Here is a 17500-nt window from a genome sequence, read left to right as displayed (position 1 = left end):
AGTACAATTATCACGTTATTGGCAGTTATTACGTGATTGGTCGTTAATACATTATTTATGAACGCTCCAAGGTGCGTTCATGAATCTTTAAAATATATAATCACACTTAAGGTGTGATTGATTTATAACAAAAACACTTACAATATGCATCCAATATACATCTAAACACAAAAGTCTCGGTTCAATCAGGTTGATATTGTTAGTCCGATAATTATTTTCTGCTAATTATCTCTGTGTGTGTGTGTGTGTGTCTGTGTCTGTGTCTCTTTCTCTGTGTGTGCGTGTGTGTTTGTGTGTCTTTCGGTGTGCGTGTCTTTCTGTGTGTGTGTGTGTGCGTGCATGCGTGTGTGTGTGTGTGTGTGTGTGTGTGTATGTGCGTGCGTGTGTGTCTTTCTATGTGTGTGTGTGTGTGTGCGTGTATGAGTGTGTGCGTGTGTGTGTGTGTGTGTGTGCGTGCGTGTGTGTCTTTCTATGTGTGTGCGTGTGTGTGTGTGTGCGTGTGTGTGTGTGTCTTTCTATGTGTGTGTGCGCGTGCGTGTGTGTCTTTCTATGTGTGTGTGTGCGTGTGTGTGTGTCTTTCTATGTGTGTGTGTGTGCGTGTGTGTGTGTGTCTTTCTATGTGTGTGTGTGTGTGTCTTTCTATGTGTGTGTGCGTGCGTGTGTGTCTTTCTATGTGTGTGTGTGCGTGTGTGTTTGTGTCTTTCCATGTGTGTGTGTGCGTGTGTGTGTGTGTCTTTCTATGTGTGTGTGTGTGTGTGTGTGTCTTTCTATGTGTGTGTGTGCGTGTGTGTGTGTGTGTGTGTGTGTGCGTGTGTGTGTGTGTCTTTCTATGCGTGTGTGTGTGCGTTCCCCAGCTGTGACTCGGGGGGCGACTGTGAGTGTCTGTGCACCGCCCTAGCAGCCTACACAGAGGAGTGCAACCGCAGAGGCGTGTACATCCGCTGGCGTTCCCAGGAGCTGTGTCGTACGTGCCAGTAAACACACACACACACACACTTCACACACACCTTACATGCCTCTGCTCAAGACTCAACGTAACCGATTCATCTTAGAGCAAGCGTAACCGGACTCTTCCAGTGAAACCACAGCACTACCCTAACAGTGAAACAAGTGGATTCATGACTCGAAACAAAAATATTGCACAACAGACTCGACTAGCAAGCACACTCAACGTGGCCGAACTAATGTTGATATCTGTTGTCGTTCCACTGTTGACCTTCTATAGTTCTAATTGTTCTTGTTAATTAAGGTTAAAGTATCCAAAGCTATTATCCCTTATTGAAATAACTTAATTGAATCTCTACTGTTTATACTGCTCTCGGTTGTCATGGTGATCTGCTGCTGGTCTCCTGCTGGTCTCCTGCTGGTCTCCTGCTGGTCTCCTGCTGGTCTCCTTCTGGTCTCCTGCTGGTCTCCTGCTGGTCTCCTTCTGGTCTCCTGGTCTCCTGCTGGTCTCCTCCTGGTCTCCTTCTGGTCTCCTGGTGTCCTGCTGGTCTCCTGCTGGTCTCCTCCTGGTCTCCTCCTGGTCTCCCCCTGGTCTCCCCCTGGTCTCCTGCTGGCCTCCCCCTGGTCTCCTGCTGGTCTCCCCCTGGTCTCCCCCTGGTCTCCTGGTCTCCCCCTGGTCTCCTGTTCTCCTGCTGGTCTCCCCCGGTCTCCTCCTGGTCTCCTGCTGGTCTCCTGATGGTCTCCCCCTGGTCTCCTCCTGGTCGCCCCCTGGTCTCCTGGTCTCCTGGTCTCACCCTGGTCTCCCCCTGGTCTCCTGGTCTCCCCCTGGTCTCCCCCTGGTCTCCCCCTGGTCTCTCCCTGGTTTCCTCCTGGTCTCCTCCTGGACTCCCCCTGGTCCCCCCCTGGTCTCCTGGTCTCCCCCTGGTCCCCTCCTGGTCTCCTGGTCTCTCGCCTGTAGCCCTGCAGTGTGACAACGGTCTGGAGTACGAGCCCTGTGGTCCGGCCTGCCCCAGCTCCTGTCCCGCCAGTGAGCCCTGCTCTGAGGCCAGCGGAGGGGCTCTGTACTGCGTGGAGGGCTGCTTCTGCCCCCCTGGCACCGTCCAGAACGGTAAACATCCAGAGAAGAAGAAAATTCTAATCTTTGTTATCTCCTTGTTAGCAACATGTTATTCCCACTAGCTCCTTGTTAGCAACATGTTATTCCCACTAGCTCCTTGTTAGCAACATGTTATTCCCACTAGCTCCTTGTTAGCAACATGTTATTGCAACTATCTCCTCGTTAGCAACATGTTATTGCAACTATCTCCTCGTTAGCAACATGTTATTCCCAATAGCTACTTTTTGACAACATGTTTTTTCCCACAAGCTCCTTGTTAGCAACGTGTCATTGCCTTTAGCTCATGGTTAGCAACATGTTATTCCCGCTAGCTCCTTGTTAGCAACATGTTATTGCCACGACACAACCCTAACCCAGGCGAAGGCTGCGTGACCCGCTCCCAGTGCCCCTGCCAGTGGGAGGGCTCTGTGTTCCCCCCTGGAGCCACCGTCACCCAGCACTGCCAGAACTGGTGAGTGTAATGGAGCTCCTCTAGTGAACTGGTGAGTGTAATGGAGCTCCTCTAGTGAACTGGTGAGTCTAATGGAGCTCCTCTAGTGAACTGGTGAGTGTAATGGAGCTCCTCTAGTGAACTGGTGAGTGTAATGGAGCTCCTCTAGTGAACTGGTGAGTGTAATGCAGCTCCTCTAGTGAACTGGTGAGTCTAATGCAGCTCCTCTAGTGAACTGGTGAGTCTAATGCAGCTCCTCTAGTGAACTGGTGAGTGTAATGGAGCTCCTCTAGTGAACTGGTGAGTGTAATGGAGCTCCTCTAGTGAACTGGTGAGTCTAATGCAGCTCCTCTAGTGAACTGGTGAGTGTAATGCAGCTCCTCTAGTGAACTGGTGAGTGTAATGGAGCTCCTCTAGTGAACTGGTGAGTCTAATGCAGCTCCTCTAGTGAACTGGTGAGTGTAATGCAGCTCCTCTAGTGAACTGGTGAGTCTAATGGAGCTCCTCTAGTGAACTGGTGAGTGTAATGCAGCTCCTCTGAAGGCCAGTGTGATGAAAACAAATTTGTACACAAATGTAAATGCCAGCCAGGCTTTGCTCTGAGGTGAATGAGTTGACTTTGTTGTCCCTAATCCATACTGAGGACTTTCCTCCTTCATCTCCTGATCACCGCGTGATACACAGACAAACAAGGCTACCCTTCCTAGCATTTAATACATAGCATATACGTTATTAAGGAGCCACAGCAGTAGTAGTTGTATGAAGTCGTGTGTGTGTGTGTGTGTGTGTGTGTGTGTGTGTGTGTGTGTGTGTGTGTGTGTGTGTGTGTGTGTGTGTGTGTGTGTGTGTGTGTGTGTGTGTGTGTGTGTGTGTGTGTGTGTGTGTGTGTGTGTGTGCGTGCGTGTAGCACCTGTGAGGACGGCGTGTGGAGCTGCGGGGGCGTGGCCTGCCCCTCCCCCCTGTGCGAGGAGGGGGAGTTCCGGTGCGCGGGGGGCCGCTGCGTCCCCCCCCAGTGGCTGTGTGACAACGAGGACGACTGTGGGGACGGCTCCGACGAGCTGTGCCCCTCCACCTGCCGCCCCGACCAGTTCCGCTGCGCGGCCACCCCGAGGTAAACCCGGAGATCCTGCTGGATCACGCATCCAAAGGATCCATCATTCATCATGTACCACGTATTATATATCATGTATCACGTATTATATATCATGTATCACGTATTATATATCATGCATCACGTATTATATATCATGTATCACGTATTATATATCATGCATCACGTATTATATATCATGTACCACGTATTATATATCATGTACCACGTATTATATATCATGCATCACGTATTATATATCATGCATCACGTATTAAATATCATGTATCACGTATTATATATCATGCATCACGTATTATATATCATGTACCACGTATTATATATCATGTATCACGTATTATATATCATGTACCACGTATTATATATCATGTATCACGTATTATATATCATGTACCACGTATTATATATCATGTACCACGTATTATATATCATGTACCACGCATTATATATCATGTACCACGTATTATATATCATGTACCACGTATTATATATCATGTACCACGTATTATATATCATGTAGCACGCATTATATATCATGTACCACGTATTATATATCATGTACCACGTATTATATATCATGTACCACGTGTTATATATCATGTATCACGTATTATATATCATGTATCACATGTTATATATCATGTATCACGTGTTATATATCATGTACCACGTATTATATATCATGTACCACGTATTATATATCATGCATCACGTATTATTTATCATGCATCACGTATTATAAATCATAAAGAGTAGGAGTACTGAGTGTGAGTCGGTCCAGAGGGGATCAAGCCCCCGTCTGACCCTGTGTGGCCCCCCAGCGGGCCCTGTCTGGACCCGGCCCGGCGCTGCGACGGCCACGCCGACTGCGTGGACCAATCGGACGAGGAGTTCTGTGGGCCGGCCACGGCGCCGCCCCTCTGCCCGCCGGGGGAGTTCCAGTGCGCCAGCGGGCGGTGCCTCGCCTACAGCCGCGTGTGTGACGGGCGGACGGACTGCGGCTTCGCAGACGCCTCGGACGAGCAAGGTGGGGGGTGCTGGGAGGGAGGGGGGAGGGGGGGGGGGGGGGGGTGCTGGGAGACGATGGGGGTGCTGGGAGGGAGGGTGGGAGTGCTGGGAGGGAGGGTAGGGGTGCTGGGATGGGGAGGGAGGCTGGGAGACGGGGGGGGGGGGGGGGGGGGGTGCGGGCGCTGAGACACGAGCCTCGGGGGTCTAGCCGGTGGGATGGTGTGCGGCGAGGGGGACGTCCTGTGTGTGTGTGTTGATCAGGGGTGTGGTGTGTGTCCTCTAGCCTGTGGCGTGGTGTGCGGCGAGGGGGACGTCCTGTGTGTGTGTTGATCAGGGGTGTGGTGTGTGTCCTCTAGCCTGTGGCGTGGTGTGCGGCGAGGGGGACGTCCTGTGTGTGTGTGTTGATCAGGGGTGTGGTGTGTGTCCTCTAGCCTGTGGCGTGGTGTGCGGCGAGGGGGACGTCCTGTGTGTGTGTGTTGATCAGGGGTGTGGTGTGTGTCCTCTAGCCTGTGGCGTGGTGTGCGGCGAGGGGGACGTCCTGTGTGTGTGTGTTGATCAGGGGTGTGGTGTGTGTCCTCTAGCCTGTGGCGTGGTGTGCGGCGAGGGGGAGTTCCTGTGTGCAGGCGGTCGCTGTATCCTCTACTTCCACCGATGTGACGGACATGACGACTGTGGAGACCTCAGCGATGAGAGGGGGTGGGTTACTACTGTCATCGTCTTACAACAAAGGTTTAGTCGTCTATGGACCGTGAAGTTCACAGTGTGTATATATGATAAAATGTCAAATATTTAAATTAATAACTAACTCTTGATTTTGTCAGCTTTCATCAACTTATTCTAACCTCAAACACCGACTAGAGTATTTGCCTGTACGTTATTTTTGTTAAAATTGGGAGTTTTCTAAATGTAGGAGAAAACAAACTCATACTTCATACAAACATCAAAATACAAATTTTAACATTCATTGGTTGAGTTCTGGTCCCAGAACTCAACCAATGAATGAGCAGAGAGTGACGGGCTCTCCCCTTGGGCTGGCAGGTGTGTGTGCAGCCCAGCAGAGATGCAGTGCCCAGGAGGCCGCTGCCTGCCCGCGGACCGGGTGTGTGACGGACACAGGGACTGCCCGTCGGGCGTCGACGAAGCCCTCTGTCCCAGCAGAGGTACCCAGTAGACCCAGGGCTACCAGCGTCGGCAGGGAGGGAGGCTGAGGACCGGTCGGGGAAACAATGAGCTCCTCGAATAATACCAAATGCTTTACACTCTGAGCCACACTCATGCAGCCAAACTCATTGGACCCGCAAGCTGGGGAGGAGGGGAGGAGGGGAGGAGACGAGGAGAGGAGAGGAGGGGGGAGGAGATATGGGGATAGGAGGGGATGAGAGAAGGGGAGAGGAGAGGAGAAGGGGAGGGGAAGAGAGGGGAGGAGAGAGGAGAGGGGAGGAGGAGTGGAGTGGAAGAGAGAAGGGGAGAGGAGAGAGGAGGTGGGGAGGAGAGAGGAGAGAGGGGAGGACGAGTGGAGTGGAAGAGAGAAGGGGAGGGGAGAGGAGGAGGGGAGGGAAGGAAGGTAGAGGAGAGGAGAGGGGAGGAGAGAGGAGGAGTGGAGTGGAAGAGAGACGGGGAGAAGAGAAGGGGAAAGGAGAGAGGAGAGAACCTATAAAACCTGCCCATTGGAGGCTGCTCAAGAGGCAGCTTGAAGCCTCCCTGCCTCCGATAGCTTCCTGAACAGGGCGTGGGAACGGTAACACGTGGGACCCGTCCGTTAACCCAGATGTCTAATAGCACAGAGGGGAACACAGGTGCAGCTCGTTACACTAACGAGGGATCCGTAGGCACGCCCATAGTTGGCATCATTAGCTGGTGGTTTTAAACCGCGTGCGGCCATGTTGTTTTTTCCTGACTCGTGCTGTGGTGTTGTGCTGTCGGTGGCGGGACAGTGACGTGCTCCCCGGGACAGTTCTCCTGCTCCGACGGCACCTGCCTGGACGCCGCGCGGCTGTGTGACGGAAGGAAGGACTGTCCGGACGCGGAGGACGAGGACGCGAACAACTGCCGTTCGGTCGCCGTGGCGACGACGCCCCCACCGCCACCCCTCGCCCCGACGACGCCCTCATTAGGTACCGGGATGGCTGATTTGTTTAGACCGCTTCTGGGTGCTGGGCCACGCCCAGGTATCTGTACGTTGGGGTTTCGCTCGGGGTTCGATTCAGACGAGTGCGGTCGGTGTAGCTCGATTGGTCGGTGTAGCTCCGAGGCTGCGATTGGTTGATCCGCCGCTGACGACCCGGCCACAAGAAGCTGATCAGACTTAAATACTTACATAATATCACAGCTCCGAAAATGTTGCTGAATTAATCGGTGTGCTTGAAGACAAACAGAATCGTGTGACAGAATGGTCTATTTCGTCTATAATAGACCATTATGAATGTATTGGAAATCTTTGGTAGGAGAGGCAAATGCCTGGTATGCCTGGTAGTATATCTTGGCATTTACTTTAAGTTTGGGGTTTCTAGAAAGAATGTTGACCTGAAAATAACTCAATAAAAAGAACAAAGCCTCCTCCCTGCTCCAATCCCCTCTCCTCTTCTCTCCTCTGCTCTCCTCTTCTCCTCTCTCCTCTCCTCTCCTTCCCTTCTCTCCTCTTCTTCTCTCCTCTCTTGTCCCCCCCCCCCATCCTCTTCTCCTCTCCTCTCCTCTCCCCCCTCTCCTCCCCCTCTCTCCTCTTCTCCTCTGCTCTCCCCCCCTCCTCTCCCCTCTCCTCCCCAGTCTGCAGGTCCAATGAGTTTGGCTGTGGGACCGTGGGTCAGTGCGTCCCCGTGGCGTGGCGCTGCGACGGGGAGACGGACTGCATGGACGGCAGTGACGAGCAGGGCTGCCCCGCGGGGCCCTGCGGCCCCGGGCGGGAGGCCTGCCTCAGCGGGGGGCAGTGCCTGGACCACCGGCAGCTCTGTGACGGGGTCCCGCACTGCGCCGACGCCTCGGACGAGAACGTGGACAACTGTGGTGAGCTGAGGGGGGAGGAAAGGAGAGGGCAGGAGGAGGGGGGGGGGAGCCTGCTGGTTTGTCCTGGTCGCTGGTTGATTCTGTCTCCACCACACTTTGAATAATTTGTGATACATTTTTTATTTTATGATTTATACAACAACCAGATAGACATATAGAAAACAGTTAGGCATATGCACAAATAAGACAACATACTACATTTGACATAAACACAAATAAGACAACATACACCAATAAGACATAAACGCAAATAAGACAACATTTGACATAAAAAGTTTCACATACACAAATGAGACAACACACAACATTCATCAACACGCACTCCCCCCCCCCCCCCCCCCCTCCCACCCACACACACACACACACACACACACACACACACACACACACACACACACACACACACACACACACACACACACACACACAGGTCTTGCCCCACCACCTAGAGAAAATTTGTCATCTGAACAGCTCATTAGAGTTGTTAAGTCTGAGTCAGAAATTTAGGATAACAGATGTAAAAGAAGTAGAAGAAGGAAAGTAAATCATGGCTACTCACAGAGTAGCCATGATTCACAGAGTGACCGGAACAAGGCCCCCAGACCGATGACCTCCGACCGGCGTGTGCTTGGGGCGTCCGGGATAGCCTCACTGATGGTTCTCCTCTTCTCGTCCTCACAGGCTCCGCCCGGATCCCGCCCTGCCCAGGCAGCTTCTCCTGTGACAACCACACCTGTGTGAACGCATCGCAGGTGTGCAACGGAGTGGCAGACTGTCCCCAGGGAGACGATGAGCTGCTCTGTGGTGAGTCCCGGTGGAGCGTACCAAAGAGAGACGGATGGGGGGGAAGTAGTGGAAGAGAGTCCTGGTGGAACGAACCAAAAGGAGAAGGGATGGGGGGGAATTAGTGGAAGAGAGTCCTGGTGGAACAAACCAAAAGGAGAAGGGAGGGGGGGGAAGTAGTGGACGAGAGTCCTGGTGGAATGTACCAAAAGGAGAAGGGTGGGGGGGAAGAAGTGGAAGAGAGTCCTGGTGGAACGTACCAAAAAGAGACGGATGGGTGGGGGGGCGTTGTGGAAGAGAGTCCTGGTGGAACGAACCAAAAGGAGAAGGGAGGGGGGGGGAAGTAGGGGAAGAGATTCCTGGTGGAACGTATGAAAAGGAGAAGGGAGTGGGGGGAAGTAGTGGAAGAGAGTCTTGGTGGAATGGACCAAAAGGAGAAGGGAGGGGGGGGGGGGGCGTAGTGGAAGAGAGTCCTGGTGGAACGAACCAAAAAGAGACGGATGAGGGGGCATGGGTAATGGATATCAGAGAGCAGAAGAAGGAGAGAAATGAACAAAAACCAAAACGTTTACGAAAACACAAAGGAAGGAAGGAAGAAGAGAATGACGGAAACGAAGAATAAAGGTTTCATCCCTGTGAACTCGTTCGATCGTGCTGAATGAGATTTGAAACAGTTCTCTGTGCTCCACAGACAAGGCCACGACCCCTGCCCCCCCAGGGGAGAGGAACACCTCCCTCTCCTGCCCCGAGTTCACCTGCGGGGACGGATCCTGCGTCTCCTTCCAGACGGTAGGCCGCTCTAGCCTCCTCTCCACCAACCTTCAGGCTCCTAGGAACCTGTACGCTGCAGCGTGTGTCGGGTTCTGGGGAGACAACGATCGGCTCCGTTCTCCCCTTGGCTAATTTCAAAATGGCTGAGATAAACAATCAGATGTATAAATACTCTCGTTCAAGGATAAGTGGTGCAACACTGGCCGTAATGTTTACTGTGCTGGACGGGACAAGTGTTCAGCTCTCTTCTGCTCTCCCTCATGAGGAGGTATGTGTTGGGACACACAGCTGAGACACACAGTTTAGACACACAGTTTAGACACACAGCTTAGACACACGGTTTAGATAAACATTTTATTCAGAACGAGTAAACACCGTGTGGTCTTGTCTGTGTTTGGAGAAATGAACCATTGTTGGTGAGGTCATGGTCTGCGAGGCCGTTGGCCTCTACACCATCAAACTAATCCTGGAAGACGCTTATGCAATCTTCATCCTTTCATTCAAGCTGTAAAATGTCTTCCATTGACATTTGCATTCAGGTCATTTAGCAGACGCTTTTATCGAAAGTAGAAGAAAGAGTAAGACAAACAACAGTATAACTCTCGGTACAGTAAGGATGTTCATAGAAACAAGTGCCAAGCCCATTCCCTGTACACAACAAAGATAGCTAGGGTAAGGAAGACGCTTATCCAATCTTCATCCTTTCATTCTACTATGCGTTTCTTCTCAAGATTTCTTCCTTGCTAATTTCAAGGGAGTTTTTTCTTGCCCTTGTGGGGGCTTGGGTGAAGGGGGGTGCCATAAATATTTGGCCTGTTAAGCCCTTTGAGACTGTAGTGGTGATTAAGGGCTATACAAATAAAATTGAATTGAATTGAATAAGATGCTACACAGTGCTAAGTACTATTTTTAAGTGCCAGGACGTACAACATACAATAAGTGCGTACATTAAGTGCCAGGACGTACAACATACATTAAGTGAGTTAGGGGGGGGGGGGGGGGAGGGGGTTTGGGGTGTGACTTGGACTCAGTATTATTTAGCTTTAGGACAGGAGGAAGCCTTATGTACAGGGAGAGAAACATCTGGATCTCTCTCCAGGTGTGTAACGGAGTGGCCGACTGCCCAGACCCCTCGCCCCCCCCCCAGCCCGGTGGGGGGGGAACCCAGCGACGAGCTGCACTGCAGGACCTGGGCTCCTTGGGGGGCCTGGGGCCCCTGCAGCACCACCTGTGGGACGGGCTCCGAGAGCCGGCAGAGGGCCTGTCCCCTGGGGGACCCGCTGCGGAGATGCCGGGGCCCGGGGGTCCAGAGGCAGCAGTGCTTCAACACCACCTGTCCAGGTAACGGGCCCCGACGCCGGCGTTTCCCCCTCGGGATGACCAGCGGCACCTCGTCGTGTTGCGTGTGAAGGAAAAGGTCTTCGTTGTTGCATGAGAACAGCAGAGTTCTCCATCAGGACACCCCCCCCCCCCCCCCCCCCCCCCCCCCCATTTCACCCAGGCATGGATTATTATGTGACTGTATCAGCGGAGCACACACACACACACACTGACAGTGACACACACACACACACACACACACACACACACACACACACACACACACACACACACAAACACACTGACAGTGACACACACACACACACACACTGACAGTGACACACACACACACACACAAACACACTGACAGGGACACACACACACACACACACACACACACTGACAGTGACACACACACACACACACACAAACAGGCACCCACACACGCACGCACACACACACACGTACGGACGGACGGACGGACGGACGGACGCACGCACGCACGCACCATGTAAAGTATAGAAATGTCCACTGTGGGCTTTGTCCTAGCAGACTGTGTTGAGCCGTGTAGTGATGCCTGTACTGCCCCTAGTGGCCGGCCGCTGTCTGTGTTGACCCGTGTATTAACGCCTGTACTGCCCCTAGTGGACGGCCGCTGTCTGTGTTGACCCGTGTATTAACGCCTGTACTGCCCCTAGTGGACGGCCGCTGTCTGTGTTGACCCGTGTATTAACGCCTGTACTGCCCCTAGTGGACGGCCGCTGTCTGTGTTGACCCGTGTATTAACGCCTGTACTGCCCCTAGTGGACGGCCGCTGTCTGTGTTGACCCGTGTATTAACGCCTGCACTGCCCCTAGTGGACGGCCGCTGGCTGCCGTGGGTGACCTGGTCCAACTGCTCGCGGGGCTGCGGGGGGGTGGAGGTGAGGCACCGGGGCTGCGCTCCACCTCTATACGGGGGGACCGAGTGCGCCCTGCTGCCCGGGGAGTCCAACCTGGCCATGGAGATCAGTAAGCACTTCATCCAGACATACATCATGTGTTCATGGGCACCATGAAGCCCCTATAGAGGCTGAACCAGAGGGTTAAAGCAGCACTATGTGTGGAGCAGTCCGCTCAATAAAAGTTAATAAAATTGCAGTGTGTAACATTTCAACAAGCTTGTCAATTAAGATAGTCCAGATATATGTGTAGTGAATGCTTATGTTAGCCAATGGCTGGATGTAGTCCAGCCTTGATGCTACATTCAAAAGTTTGGGTACAGAATACCTTAAAACCTTTATAATTTATTACCTTCACTTTTAAATTACCTTAATACATTTATAATAATTACCTTACCTTTTTCAATTAACTTAATAAATGAATATAAAATTAATTTACCCTTATTAAATTACCTTAAAAAATTAACAATAAATTAATAATACCTTGCTTTAATAAATACCTTTAATTAAGAAATTAATAATAATATTACCTTACCTTATAGATTCCTTAGCTTAATAAATGATACCTTACTAAACACAGCATATCTGATGAAGCCATGCCTCCCCCCCCAGAGCCGTGCCCGGAGAACGCCACCTGCGTGAACCGCACCTGTCCCGCCGGCCTGGTGAGGCTCAGCTGCGGGCCCTGCCCCCTGTCCTGCAGCCACGTCACCACCGGGACGCCCTGCCCCCCGGACGACCGCTGCTTCTCAGGTCAGTCCTCTGGCCCGCCCGGAACGGAACCGCCCAGAACCTATATTTGGATTATTGTAAAGAGTACCAGAGAGACTTAAGGCAGGTGAAAATTGCAGAGTCGGCCTGACCCAAAGCAATCGTTGTCTTTATTCGGCTCCCCCACATCGGCCTTGGAAGGCTGATATCTCTCCACTCACCTGGATGTTATGCAGACAGATGCTCTGCCCCCAATGTGTGTCATTGTTATGTTCTTTTTTCTAGCTCTTCATTGTTTTCTCACACATTCACTTACACACTGACTGAAGCACTCACTCACTCACTCACTCACTCACTGAAGCACTCACTCGCTCACTGAAGCACTCACTCACTCACTCACTGAAGCACTCACTCACTGACTGAAGCACTCACTCACTGAAGCACTCACTGAAGCACTCACTGAAGCACTCACTCACTGACTGAAGCACTCACTCACTGAATCACTCACTCACTCACTCATTCGCTCACTCACTCACTCACTTACTCACTGACTCCTTCAATCACTCAACCACTCACTCACTCACTCCCTCTCTCACTCACTCACTGAATCACTCACTCACTCGCTCACTTCCCCACTCACTCTCAAAAGGCTGTTTTCATGGCGCGTTGCGTGATGAACTCTAGCTCCTCCCAGGTGCTCCCTTGTTCTGCGTGGCTCAGGCTGACCTTCCGTCGCGACCTCGCGTCCCCAGGGTGCTGGTGTCCAGAGGGCCAGGTGATGGGCCCCAACCAGCAGTGTGTGGCGCCGGGGGAGTGTCCCTGCCAGGTGGGCGGGGCCCGCTACTGGCCAGGGCAGCAGGTGAAGGTGGACTGTGAGGTCTGCGTGTGTGAGGGAGGACGGCCTCAACGCTGCCAGCTCAACACGGAGTGCTCAGGTAACCTGCAGACACACACACCCCTCCTCAGACAGCTCCTCACACACCTCCTCACACACCTCCTCACACACCTCCTCACACACCTCCTCCTTATACTCACTTCCCAAGACAACTCCTCACATACCGCCTAAAACACCTCCTCATGCACCTCCTAAGACACCTCTTCAGACAACTCCTCAAATTCCTCCTCAAAGACCTCCCCAAACACTTCAGACACCTCCTCAAACACCTCAGACACCTCCTCAAACACCTCCTCAAACACCTCCTCAAACACTTCAGACACCTCCTCAATCACCTCAGACACCTCCTCAAACACCTCCTCAAACACTTCAGACACCCCCTCAAACACCTCCTCAAACACCTCAGACACCCCCTCAAACACCTCCTCAAACACCTCAGACACCTCCTCAGACACCTCCTCACGCACCTCCTCAGACACCTCCTCACGCACCTCCTCCCACACCTCCTCACCTGGCCTGGCCAGCCGGAACATCCCATCTTTATTCTCCTAATTCTCTATTAGGAGAATTCTATTCTCCTTTATTCTCCTATTCTCCTAGCTTACGATTCCTCAATGATCAATACTTCAAGGCTTACACTTTTACATGAACCCCCGTCCAGCGTTTGATGACTAAAGACAGACCGTTTAGCGAGCTCCTTTGGGGTCTACAGAGTAACGCCCCCCTGCTCAATCCACTGTCCGTGCCTTGTGTCCCGCCGCAGTGCATTGTGGGTGGTCCTCCTGGTCCGAGTGGGGGGAGTGTCTTGGACCGTGCGGGGTCCAGAGTGTGCAGTGGTCCTTCAGGAGCCCCAACAACCCCATGAAGCGCGGAGACGGACGCACCTGCAGGGGCATCTACCGCAAGGCCAGGAGGTGACTGATCTACTCTGATCCCCATCACCTGATCTACTCTGATCCCCATCACCTGATCTACTCTGATCACCATCACCTGATCTACTCTGATCACCATCACCTGATCTACTCTGATCACCATCACCTGATCTACTCTGATCACCATCACCTGATCTACTCTGATCACCATCACCTGATCTACTCTGACCACCATCACCTGATCTACTCTGATCACCATCACCTGATCTACTCTGACCACCATCACCTGATCTACTCTGATCACCATCACCTGATCTACTCTGATCACCATCACCTGATCTACTCTGACCACCATCACCTGATCTACTCTGATCACCATCACCTGATCTACTCTGACCACCATCACCTGATCTACTCTGATCACCATCACCTGATCTACTCTGATCACCATCACCTGATCTACTCTGATCACCATCACCTGATCTACTCTGATCACCATCACCTGATCCACTCTGATCACCATCACCTGATCCACTCTGATCACCATCACCTGATCCACTCTGATCACCATCACCTGATCTACTCTGACCACCATCACCTGATCTACTCGGACCACCATCACCTGATCTACTCTGATCACCATCACCTGATCTACTCTGACCACCATCACCTGATCTACTCTGACCACCATCACCTGATCTACTCTGATCACCATCACCTGATCTACAGTTGTAACCTGTCCATATAATTCCATAATCTCTTCTTTGAGTGAGTTTGTGTTTGTGTTGTGCACAGCGTTTCATTCTAATAATCTAAACGTTCCATCTGTGTATGTTTGTGTGTGTGTGTGTGTGTGTGTGTGTGTGTGTGTGCATGTGCACGTGTGTGTGTGTTTGTGTTTGTGTGTGTGTTTGCATGTGTGTGTTTTTGTGTGTGTGTGTGTGTGTGTGTGTGCGTGTGTGTGTGTGGTGTGCTTGCATGTGTGTGTGTGTGTGCGTGCGTGCGTGTGTGTGTGTGCGCGAGCAGGTGTCAGACGGACCCGTGTGAGGAGTGCGAGCACCAGCGTCAGTCCCACGCCGTGGGGGACGTGTGGGGGGCGGGCGGCTGCCAGCTGTGCCAGTGTTTCGCTAACCTCATGGTGCGCTGCGCCCCCTACTGCCCGCACGCCGCCGCCGGCTGCCCACCGGTAAACACGGACACCCCCCGCCCCCGCGCCGACCTGCTCCCTCCCGCTGGGCTGTTGACTCTCCCACTCCGCTCCATCTGTCCTGATGACGTGTGTTTGTGTTGTGACGGAGGCGCTGTCGTGACGTAGGCGGTCACCGCTGACGTCCGCCCCCCCCCCTGTCATCGTCGCTCCGCTCGCCCTTCTCCTGGCCCATTCGCTTTTTAAATGTGTACACCGTGTCATTTCTTCCACACAGAATCTCTTTCATTCATGACTTTGTCCCCTAATTTGTTCTTGTTTGTCCCCACACATAGCTCTGTTCCGTAGTAACGCTGCCACAGGCTCTGCTCAGTCCATTGTTGGCTTAATGTCACGTCCTTATTTCCAACGTTAGCGTAATGTCGCGTCCTTCCTTCCATTGTTAGCATAAGGTTGCGTCCTAGCTTAATGCATCCTTTCTTCCAGGGCATGACTCTGGTGCCAGCAGAAGGGGACAGGTGTTGCTACTGCGAAGGTACAGGTAAAGATGACGAACACTGTTTAAATCTCAGAGCAGGTTTCTTTGGGTAAATAGATTAACAATAGATCCATCCTTTGGTTGTCAGTTTGGGGGTAGTAACAAGGGCCGGAAACAAGGGCCTAAATCCATCCTGGCAAATTCTCCTTTGTGTCTGTTTCCTGTTATTCCTCATCAATTCAGAACCACAACTAAGCAAACCAAAAGCTCTGCAGTCCCTCGCAAGCTTGCGGATACTACACACAATTTATTTGGTGAAGTTAATCATTGTGATCTGGGCATCTTTGTGGTAAACAGAGCTGCGTCAGAGGCAGTACATGTTGAGATGGTTAGGAGCCAATGGGCGGTCTGTGTTTGTTGTGGACGGCTTAGTGGAGAGGGAGAAGCCCAAAGGTCTGGGTTTGATCCCACACTGCACAAGAGGCCCCTACCGGCTCTATAATGACCTGTGTCTGTGTTCAATCTAGGTCGCTCTGGTTTCAATAAAGTTGTATTCATTACAATCAAGCCATAATCAGAGCCGTCTCTGTGTGTCTGGCGGTCCTTCGGTTCTCCCTGAGAACCGTTGATCCGACCAAGTCGTTGTTTTAATGAGCGGTTCTCAAGGAAGAGGCTGGCGACAAGTAGGGGCCGGATCAGGCGGCCGTTCCAAAACACGCATTTTGATGGGGAACTGCACTTTTAATAATCATTATTATTTCAAAATAAACACTTACATTTCTGCCTTCATTTAGAAATAATAATATTTTTAAGAAATCCTATTGCGGCTGCGTTTTAGCGGGAATGTCCGATATCCTGGATTGGGGGTCAAAATGTATGTGGTCAAATTATCGCAAGAACCATATTTATAGCTATATATTGCTGTATATATGACATTTGTACAGATATAGTATACATTTCTATACATATTACGCAAATATATTTCAAACTATTGACCGGCATGCTATACATGCATTGTCCAATTGCATATAATTAAAAAATAATATGCAAACTTGTGTGTACCTCAAAATGTAAGGACCTAGTCACACTGTTGAGATCCATCTGTCTTATGGACCATAATATTTTGCCACATCTGCTTTTCACGACAGGGGACAACGCTAATGTCACTCAGACAACCATGAGCCCGTTTACAGTCTCCTACACGCCAGGAGGGGGAGACAAACCCTCAGTGCCGACCTACCCTATTCCTCCTGGGAGTAAGTGAATAAGTTAATGCGTGTGTGTGTGTGTGTGTATGTGTGTGTGTGTGTGTGTGTGTGTGTGTGTGTGTGTGTGTGTGTGTGTGTGTGTGTGTGTGTGTGTGTGTGTGTGTGTGTGTGTGTGTGTGTGTGTGTGTGTGTGTGTGTGTGTGTGAGAGTTTTATTTATTTGTCACATACCCAGTTGTACAGGGCAATGCATAGTGAAATTCTTATGTACCAGTCAGGCTGTGATTCAACTATATAAAGTGCAAGATTATAATAAAATGCGTGTGTGTGTGTGTGTCTGCGTGCTTTCATGTGTGTGTGATTGTCTGTGTGCTTGCATGTGTGGGTGTGTGTGTTTGTGTATCCGTGCGTGTGTGTGAGTGTCTGCGTGTGTGTATGTGCGTGTGTGTGAATGAAAGCGAAGTGCATGTGTCTATGCACATTTCCTTGATTTCACCAATGTGTAGAAAAGTATTCACATCATTCCTGAATGAAAGTTTAAGATCTAGATCCAGTATTATGGATCTAGATCCTCCACATGGTGTGTAGTTCTACACGTTGTCGCTTTTTTGAAGAAAGTAGTCCAATCCGGGTCTCTTTTAACTCACTTTATTTGTTAAAGTATTTCGGTATGGTAACTATGAAGCAAAAGGGAGGGAATTGTATCTAACACGCGTGGAGAGAAATACTGAAGAGCTACTTCGAGCCCCGGGGCTTAGGCCCGAG

General features: G+C 51.3%; 1 protein-coding gene across 1 annotated transcript in view; it reads left to right on the top strand.

Annotated features, from left to right (window-relative positions):
• sspo (SCO-spondin) overlaps positions 1–17500 on the top strand; it is a 90774-nt gene that overhangs the window by 31566 nt on the left and 41708 nt on the right. Inside the window, 20 exon segments of the mRNA XM_060045785.1 lie at positions 855–964; positions 1904–2053; positions 2420–2513; positions 3400–3603; positions 4425–4630; positions 5193–5307; positions 5650–5771; positions 6546–6725; positions 7375–7611; positions 8293–8415; positions 9086–9183; positions 10265–10318; positions 10320–10506; positions 11343–11495; positions 12038–12178; positions 12889–13071; positions 13795–13945; positions 14930–15089; positions 15537–15591; positions 16677–16784. Coding sequence (XP_059901768.1) covers positions 855–964; positions 1904–2053; positions 2420–2513; positions 3400–3603; positions 4425–4630; positions 5193–5307; positions 5650–5771; positions 6546–6725; positions 7375–7611; positions 8293–8415; positions 9086–9183; positions 10265–10318; positions 10320–10506; positions 11343–11495; positions 12038–12178; positions 12889–13071; positions 13795–13945; positions 14930–15089; positions 15537–15591; positions 16677–16784 — 2831 coding nt within the window.

This window comes from Gadus macrocephalus, chromosome 23 (genome assembly GCF_031168955.1).
Source record: "Gadus macrocephalus chromosome 23, ASM3116895v1".
Taxonomy (NCBI): Eukaryota; Metazoa; Chordata; class Actinopteri; order Gadiformes; family Gadidae; genus Gadus; species Gadus macrocephalus.
This window is presented reverse-complemented; position numbering and strand designations above follow the sequence as displayed.